The sequence below is a fragment of the Geospiza fortis genome, unplaced genomic scaffold (genome assembly GCF_000277835.1).
Source record: "Geospiza fortis unplaced genomic scaffold, GeoFor_1.0 scaffold353, whole genome shotgun sequence".
NCBI classification, from domain to species: Eukaryota; Metazoa; Chordata; class Aves; order Passeriformes; family Thraupidae; genus Geospiza; species Geospiza fortis.
The window spans coordinates 727,328-736,595 of record NW_005054473.1 but is presented as its reverse complement, the minus strand read 5'-3'; the positions used below and the strand labels follow the sequence as shown (position 1 = coordinate 736,595).

Here is a 9,268-nt window from a genome sequence, read left to right as displayed (position 1 = left end):
TCCCTGCCCGTGGGGCTGCCAGCCCAGCTCCCCGCTCCGGTCCCTTCCCTGTGGGGCTGCCAGCCCAGCTCCCCGCTCCAGTCCGTGCCCGTGGGGCTGTCAGCCCAGCTCCCGGGGCGGCTTTCCCGGCCCAGGGTCCCGGCAGTGGGGGCGGCCCGGGTGTGTGCGGCCGGCAGGGCCCTTTGTGCTCGCTGCGAGGAGCGGGGCCGGGCCGGGCTGCTCTCCATTGTCAGCGTGTCAGGTCAGCTTTGTGCTGCCTGCTCAGCGCTGGATGCGCCTCCTGTGATTGGCATGTGCAGTGTGCAGCCCCAGCCGGCCCGAGCCTTGGGAAGCTGCTCTGTGCGAATGGAAAAGTAAAAACCACCCATTTCCCCATGACAGGCAGGGAGGAGTGCATGCTATGGGGCTGGTGGGGCTGTTTGTGGTGGAACAGTGCTGTGCCTGCTCCAACGTGGACTCGTTTTGCCATTTTCCTGCTTGAGGCACTGTCCTACATGTTTTCTACATACCAATTCAGCAGAACCATTTTTCCTCCCCTCACTGCTCTCTACAAACAGCAAAATCCAGGATCTCCTGACCTCTGCTCAGCTCTCCCAGTGCAGGAGGTGAATTCCAAAGCTCCAAACAGCAATAACCCTCCTGCCCACCTCCTGCCAGGGTGAGGGTCCTACCTGTGCAGGTGTCTGACTGTCTGTCCCCCCTCTCTCTCTTCCAGCCCCTTCTGCCGTGTCCATCATGCACCAGGTGAGCCGCACCGTGGACAGCATCACCCTGTCCTGGTCCCAGCCCGACCAGCCCAATGGAGTCATCCTGGACTATGAGCTGCAGTACTACGAGAAGGTACTGAGGGACCTTCACGGGGGTCACCCACAGCTTTTGGGGAGAGGAGGGGTGCAGACCTTATTTAAGGGCATTACAGTGGTTGTTCAGTAGGAGACTTCTCTCACTGTATTTCGTCACGTGGGTGACAGTGGCCATCAATCCTTGGGGTCCAGTGATGGTTCCAGTGGCCCAAGTGTAGAAAATCCACTGGTCATTCAGGAGCTTCTCCTGTCACCTCCACAGAACTGGTGGCAAGTGGACCCATTGCAGGGAGAGCAGGGTAGCCAAGGTCTGGGGTCTATTTTTTTCCTTTTTGTGTACTGTGGCATCAGAAGGAAATGGGAATGACAGGGAACATCTAGTCCGAGGTTGGAACACACTCAGTGGGTGTCCAGTCCTGGAGATTTTCTGGACTGCTGTCCATGGGTGCATCTACCCCAAAGGTGAGTTTGGCATTCCTTCAGCATCCTGAGCCCAGATGTTGTACAGGGAGAAGGTGTCCCATGCTGCCATGGAGGGTTCATGCTGCACTATGGAGTCAGCGTGAAGGGGTCCTGCAGCCCTGCCTCTTTCATCCCTGAGGAACCTGCTCCTTCCATAACCTCCCTGTCCAGGCAGACAGAGGAATTTCATCTGGACTGTGCCAGGGTGTCCATCCCACCCGTGGCTGCTCAGAGACCTGAGGACCATGTGGAGGTTGGTCCCAGGACCTGCCAGGCCCTGCCAGGCTGAACTTCATCTGTGCAGCACAGGGGAGATGGGGAGCAGGAGACTTCTCCTTCCAGGAATCTGCCCCCTCCACAAGAGCTTATAAACTATACATTATAAATTGCAAACTAACTAATTAAAAAGCTTTATGATTAAATGGAACTGAAAATATTTTTCCCAGCAGTTGCCGGAAGAAATGATTAATCCCCCCCACTGCCTGCCTGTGACCTATTTTCTCATCACCAAGAGCCAGAGGGAGAATGGGGAGGAGGGGGGGCTCCTTTGTAAGCTGTTAAATAGGTCCTGACCTATATTGCATAAATCACAGCCATTTATTTTGACCCTTGGAAATTATCCCAGAATACGTGGCAGGATGGATGAGTAGATAACAAGACAGATCTGGGAAGCAAGAGGGGTCCTTTCCCTGGGGACCCTCAATGTAGAGGCAGAAGATCTCAGAGAGTACATTCTCCTCCTCTTACTTTTTCTTAGTCTCTCACCCTCTTTCTTTCTTCCCTCTCCTCTGTTTTCTGAGGGAGGCTGTAAATAAAGTGAATTTTTGTCTAAAAAACAGTGCTACTGCTGGTGGCCAATCTTTGCAGGCAGCCACATCTGCCTGTCCCATTGTCAGAGTTAGGGCACAGCATGTCTCTGATGATGGGGACAAGTGGCCCCACTCTCAGGCACTGCTGTTCATGGAGCACTAAGCCTGGCACAGAGGGCAGAGCTGGGCTGAGGTTCTCCCTGTCCTGGTTTCAGAGAACCATGGAAACATCCCAGAATGGTTTGGGTTGGAAGGGACCTTAAAGGTCATCCAGTGCCACCCCTGCCATGGCCAGGGACACCTTCCATTATCCCAGGCTGCTCCAGGCCCCATCCATCCTGGCCTTGGACACTGCCAGGGATCCAGGGGCAGCCACAGCTGCTCTGGGCACCCTGTGCCAGGGCTTTGGCCCTGCCGTGCTCCTCTCCTGCTTCCCATCAATCCAGCAGTTGGATGTGGTGTGTGACGCATTCCAGGTGTGTTCTCACTCCACTGCCAGTCTGTGCAGAGGTGATTTCCTTCCAAATATTTCATTACAAACTGTCCCATGTGCTTCTGAATGCCCAGCAAAGATCTCTGGAACTGGTTAAGTTCTTTCTGGTGGAATTTTTTTTTCCCCCAGTAGAAAATTATATTTTATTTTCATGCAAACAGCTCAAATGAAGAATAGCACCATACACATTGTGTATAAAAAGCACCTTGACTCTTCATTTTTAATGGATTCTCTTCTATATACAGACATTAGATTAAAAAAATAGAAGAATTTATTTTAGCATTGTCAGAAAAGCACTGTTCACAATACCCAAAACAAAGGTGTATTTTTGTTTCCCTTTCACAGATTATTTATAACACTGCTATTCTTAGATGCCATTAAAAATGCCTGTACAAAGGCAACATTATGAGTTTCTTTCACGTGGAGTTGGAGCAAATCCGTGCAGATTGTTGCACAAACACTGCCTGATGTGGCTGCTCTCTGTAGCCCTCGCTTTAATGTGTTGTTTTTTCACTTCCAAGAGGTACCTGCCAGTGTTTGTCTTATTAAAATGTCTGTGTTGTCTTCATTTAGAAAGGGCGTAGCAGTTTTTATCCAAAGTTGCCAAACTCATCCTGGAGTGTGGGAACTGGAGACCCACTGCAGTGTCAGACACAGCAAAGAGCAATTAGCCCTCCTCATTATGCAAAGTGATTGGGTTTGATGCTGCTCAAAGTCACCCATTTTGTAACTGTTTGAAGACATTCAGCCCAATTTAGTCAGCAGTGCAAGACTTTAGGAGGCAAAGGAGCCCTTTGGTGTCTCCAGCCAGTGCTGGAGTAGGGGCTTGGGCTGGCTGGGGCATGAAGAGTGGGGGAGAGGACCTGTGAAGGTGGATGTGGAAGTGGAGGTAGAAGCAGAGCTTTCCTGGTGCCCAGGAGCTTCTGGCCAGAGCCCAGCAGCCCAGGACAGGGTGCCCCCAGGGCTTGGCCCACGGATGCTGGAGGTGCTGCTGCCAGGCTGACTCAGGGGACATCCCTGCCCATGTCAGGGGCTTGGAGAAAGATGGTCTGTAAGGTCCCTTCCAACCCAAACCATCGTGATTTTCTGACTCTTCAGGGTCTGTCCTGCAGTGTAGGACACCAGAATCCCCAAGCCTGGAGCCAAAGCTGCTGCCTGGTGTTTCTCATCTGTCCTGAGATGGGGCTGCCCCTTCACTCAGTGCTGCCCAAACCCTTGGAGGGGTCTCTGTCCCAAGAAAACTGGGAATTCAAGGACATGGAGAGGAAACCCTGCCAGGGAGCCCTGGGATAGCCTACCTGCAGTCCCAGTCCCTGCCCAGGGCCACCCTGGGACTGGGCACTGTCCAGGAATGGGTTGGGAGAGGCATTCAAACACTCAGAGAATAATTAAAGTTGGAAAAGCCCTCCAAGATCAGCCCAACCTTCTCCAAGCTACATTGCCAAGTGCAGCATCTCATTTTTGTGGCATGGGGACTCCACCACTGCCCTGGCAGCCTGTGCCAATGGCTGAAAACCCTTTCAATGAAGGAAATGTTTCCTTATATCTAGCTTGCAATTCCCTTGGCACAACTTGAGGCCATTTCTCTTTGTCCCACTTGATGGGATCCTTGTCCCACCTGGCTGGGGACACAAATCTTCTTGGGCTGCCCCACAAGTGGTGGATCCCTATGAGAGTCCAGGTGCTGTGGATGCCACAGCTGCAGCCCCAGTGTGGCTGCAGGACCCTGCTCTCGTACATGGGCATCCCAAAATGCAGCTGTGTGATGGTTTGGCACCTGGCCCTGGTGTCCTGCTGTGTTTGCCCCCAGGGCCATGGCAGATGTCACTGTGCAGGCTCACAGGAACTCTGCCAAATTCAGTCAGTTGACATTTTTTTCTTGGCTTTTGCACTTTCAATTTTCTTTTTTTTTTAAATGCGACTTTTTAGAAGCAATTTTTGTAAATCCTTTGGGTGTCTCGCAGCCTACCTATGTTTCGAGAGACTCTTTCTTTGTTGATCAGACTTTGGTTTCAGCTTCAGTTTGACTCGTGGCAGGGATAATCAGATGAGGACTCAAAATCAAACCAGTGTGTTATTTTGAATTAGGATCTCCAAACTCAAAAGCAAATCAGCAGGGGAAAAAACCTCCAAACACCACAAACCTCTGCTTGGACTTGGGCTTTAAATCACCTGGGATGCACTTGGCTGGAGGAGCCCAGAGAGGTGAAAGGGGAGAAGTGTTTGAGGTGAATGTGCAGGTTCTGGAGAGGTGATGCCAAGGAGGAAGATCAGGTTTGATAAGAGAGGGTGGAGAGGTGTAAATGGTTTTTCCTTGTGGTCTGGGTTTAGAGGAGAGCACATCACAAGCACACCTTCCTCAGCCAGGCAGACATCAATTTCCCAGGCTATCAACCACCTTGTAGGCTTGGCCATTATATTCCATTTAAAGTCCTCCAGGAGCAAGGATGAGGTTGTCCAAAAGAGTTGGACAAATGATTTTTAAACAACTGTGTTGTTAGTGCCCTCCAAGGGCCTGGGAGGATTCATCCAAGCCCTTGAGCTCTAAAACTGTAAACATTTCCTGACCTATTTCTCTCCTCGCCTGCCTGGGAAAGGTCCAAGGGAGTGCTGAGCCTGATCAGACAAACGAGGCCATGGGTTTTCTGTGTGCTTATCTTTCCTTGGGATGTGTGTATCTGTACTTGAGCTTTTCACTGTCATCAGTCTAATTACCAGAGACCCCAGTGACAATCAGGAACCTTCAGCACCAAGTCCAGATGCATAAAACAGATATTGTAGTTTTTAGAAGGGAAAAGTGTTCCTGCACAGTGTTAGTAGTGGAGATCTCCCAGGTGTTTCACAGAATCATAGGATGGTTGGGCTGGAAGGGACTCAAAGCTCATCTCATTCCACCCCTGCCATGGACAGGGACCCCTTCCATAGCCCAGGCTGCTCCAAACCCCATCCAGCCTGGCCTTGGACACTGACAGGAATCCAGGGGCAGCCACAGCTGCTCTGGGCACCCTGTGCCAGAGCCTCATCACAAAGAGAAATTTCTCCCCAATATCTCATGTAGCCCTGCTCTCTTTCAGTCTAAAGCATTCCCCCGTGTCATATTCCTTCATGCCCCTACATGTAACACAGAGCTCCCCTGCACTCCCTGCAGAGGGATTTACCATCAGCATCTCCACTCCTTGGGTTTGGCCACACACTTGAAGAAGCACATTCCTGACAGGCCCCTCTCTTACCACCAAGCACACCAGAGCACTGCTCAGCCAACAGCTTGACACGAAATTAACTCCATTCATGGCCAGGTTGGATGGTGTGGGGAGGCCCTGGCACAGGCTGCCCAGAGAAGCTGTGACTGCCCCTGGATCCCTGGAAGTGTCCAAGGCCAGGCTGGACACTTTGTCTAGTGGAAGGTGTCCCTGCCTGTGGCAGGGGGTGGAACTGGATGAGCTTTAAGGTCCCTTTCCAACTGAAAGTGTTCCATGATTCTGTGACCACAAGATCCCTGACAGGAAGGTGCAGCCAGGTGGGTGTCAGTCTCTTCTTCCAGGGAAAAAGCAACAGGACAAGAGGACATAGTCTCAAGCTGTGCCAGGGGAGGTTCAGGTTGGACAGCAGAAAGAATTTCTTCATGGAAAGGGTGCTCAGACATTAGAAGGGGCTGCCCAAGGAGGTTGTGGAGCCCCCACCCCAGAGGTGTTCAGGAAATACTGTACATGGCACTCAGTGCTCTGGGCTGGTGTCAGGTGGGCATCAGTCAAAGGTTGGACTTGATTTTGAAGGACTTTTCTGATCTTTATGATTCTGTGATTCTGTGGGATCTTCCTTCTGCCTGACTGCCGCTTCATTACCCTCTGTCCATCAGCACTCCACTGCAGAAGTTGGTGAGAGGTGCTTTCTCTTTTCTGGCAGTTTCACACTGACCTCTTGTTCCCATGGGAAAAGCAGAAATGTCTCCATGCCTCCATCTCCATCTCTGTGTCATTTCAGAGCTGGGACAGAGGTCAGTCCCTTGGTCACACCCTCAGACACACTTAGGAGTTCCCCAAACCTCATGTCTCACTTTCTGCCAGTCCCTGCCAGAGTCTCACAAGGTGACCTCTCCTCACTGAGGATGCAGGGGTGTCCTGTGCAGTGACTTGAAGTCAGGGTCTCACTGGGAACTTGCCAGCTCAGATTTTGAGCTGCTGCCCCTCTGTTGCATCTGATGATCTGCCAGGGCAGCCTGACCTGCCATGGATGGATGAGCACCTTCAGTGTCACTACAGCCACTGGATTCCAAAATCTGTGCCTGCTCCTCCTTTTCTCGGTGCTTGCTCACAGCTGGGCTTTCCTAAGAACTCTTTATTTCCCAGAAGCATTGTGCTGTTGGCATGGCTGTTTTGCTCTGACTTTTGGGACTTCATGGCAGCCAGGCTCCCAGCCACTTTCTCTGACCATATTCAGAACCCTCTGTCATCGTCCTCTGTTGGCTCCATGTCCCTGGGAGACAGGGACTACCTGTTCTCTTGTATGAGGAAATCCTGCCCATCCACCAGTGCTTCTGGATGAAGGGCACAATTCCTAAGGGCATCGATGGAACCATCACCTGCACCACTATGTGACTGCTCCAGTCCTCAGCTAGAAAACTGGAGACAAGGGGCTGAACAAAAGTTTGGATATAGTCTCATCATCACTTTGAAATGTGCTCTTGGGGTCCCCAGCCTTGGAAACTTGACCGTGGCCCCTGGAGAAGCAGGTTCAGTGGCAGTGAGAACTTCTCCTGAGGTCCAAAACCCAGTGTTCAGGTGGGCTTTACCTCCTGGCAAAGGGAGATGGGAGTTGGGGAAGAGCAGATGGACTGTGCTGAGGCTGGCTAAGGCACAGCAGGAGGGGTAGGGGGAGGAGGAAAGTGCTAAGAGAAAAGCACAGAAGAGGGAAGAAGTTCCCATCTTCCCATCTCCATTGACCTCAAGGCTTAGAGAAGCAATGTGAGTTTTGTAGCTACTGTCTTCTCTAGAGCCTTTCCTGAGAGTAGTGAATAGCCCAGGGATATCCATACTCACATCCCTGAGTCTGCGTCTCTCTGCCAGGAGGAAGGACCTCTTTGTTCAGACCTTGGTGGTCTCTCCACCTTGGTCTCCTGCCCTTCCTCCTTCCAGAAGCACAGCACCTGATTCTGGACTGGTTTTTCTGATGATGGATTTGTTTTTTCTTGGCAGGATCTGAGTGAGTTGAACTCGACCACAGTGAAGAGCCCCACCAACACTGTGGCAGTGCAGAACCTCAAGGCTGGCACCATCTACGTGTTCCAGGTGCGGGCGCGCACCGTGGCGGGCTACGGCCGCTACAGTGGGAAGATGTATTTCCAAACCATGACTGAAGGTGAGTCTGCAGCTGCTCTGTAAAGGTGACTCAGGGTCTAGAGAGATGGTGGAGATAGACAAGCAGCTGGTCCCCTTGGTGTCAGTCCCTTCAAGGGTGTGTTGAGAAACCACATTCATGACCCAGAAAGAGGCCTGGGTGCTTGTTCCATGCAGGGAAGGCCCCAGTTTCTGCCCAGCCTTTCTCTTGTGGGGATGTGTCTGCTCAGATGGATGTAGAGGAAGCAAAATTTATGTTTTCTGCCTGCACAGCTGCTGATGACAAACTCAGAGGCATGTCTTACTTTTCTAAATTTATGCTGCTGAATAAAACAGACCAAGCCAGTTTTTTTGGCCCTGGGGCCAAGGACAAGGCACAGCACGCATCCACAGGACTAAACCTTCCTCTCAAAAGGAATAGCTCTATCCACCCTTCCTTCTGGGACACATCCCCCAGCCAGAGGGGAGTCCTGAGTGTCCAAGACCAAAGCCATGCCAGGAATCAAACATGGCCTGTGCTCAGGGCTGTCCTCTGACCTCAATGACCTTGTGGGGGACGGCACATCCTGTGCCACAGTAACCTGTTCCCTTTTCCCCTGTGCCAGCCGAGTACCAGACCAGCGTGCAGGAGAAGCTGCCGCTCATCATCGGCTCCTCGGCGGCGGGGCTGGTGTTCCTCATCGCCGTGGTGGTCATCGGCATCGTGTGCAACAGGTAGGGCAGGCTGAGACACCCAGGGTGGGGCACTGGGGACAGGGGATGGCAGGGAGGGGACAGAGGTGTCCCCGCAGCACAGCCCCAGCCCCGAGGGGCCCATGCTGTGCTCAGGTCTCCCTTCCCTTCCAGAAGACGGGGCTTCGAGCGGGCTGACTCGGAGTACACGGACAAGCTGCAGCACTACACCAGTGGCCACAGTACGTACAGGGGGCCCCCCCCGGCCCTGGGGGGCCGCTCGCTGCTCGGTTCGTGCTCCTGTTCACTCGGGGCTTGGGGAGGGCTCCGGGCAGGGTGGGCATGTGTGTGTGGGCAGGGCAGCTCCAGATCCCCCTGCCCCTGATCCCTGCCCTGCTCTCAGCCCTGCACGCTGTCAGGTGCCTGAGTGTGTCCTCCAGACCTCTGTGACAACCAGCACCTCCTGAAGCAGCACTGTCTTCTGTGCTGCAGCATCTGCCACCACAGCATGTCTTGCTCCTCCAGCTCCTGAGCTTTGTCCGTCTCCTGGGCATCCCCTTCCCTGACCTGTCCCCGTCCTGCAGGGTGCTGTCCCCCTGCAGGAGCCCACAGACCTTTGCCAGAGAGCAGATATGAGGTATATCTATGTATAGGTATATAATACAATACCTAACATGCCCTCTCTTGTAGCCTCCC

At 52.8% G+C, this 9,268-nt stretch overlaps 1 protein-coding gene across 5 annotated transcripts in view; it reads left to right on the top strand.

Annotated features, from left to right (window-relative positions):
- EPHB2 (EPH receptor B2) overlaps window positions 1-9,268 on the top strand; it is an 89,758-nt gene that overhangs the window by 64,593 nt on the left and 15,897 nt on the right. For 2 of the 5 annotated variants that reach the window (XM_031062910.1, XM_031062909.1), the window contains 4 exons: window positions 716-840; window positions 7,760-7,922; window positions 8,506-8,614; window positions 8,747-8,862. In XM_031062910.1, coding sequence (XP_030918770.1) covers window positions 716-840; window positions 7,760-7,922; window positions 8,506-8,614; window positions 8,747-8,862 — 513 coding nt within the window. The remainder of the gene's footprint in view (window positions 1-715; window positions 841-7,759; window positions 7,923-8,505; window positions 8,615-8,746; window positions 8,863-9,268) is intronic. The other 3 variants (XM_014309977.2, XM_005428162.2, XM_014309978.2) reach the window with 3 other exon arrangements.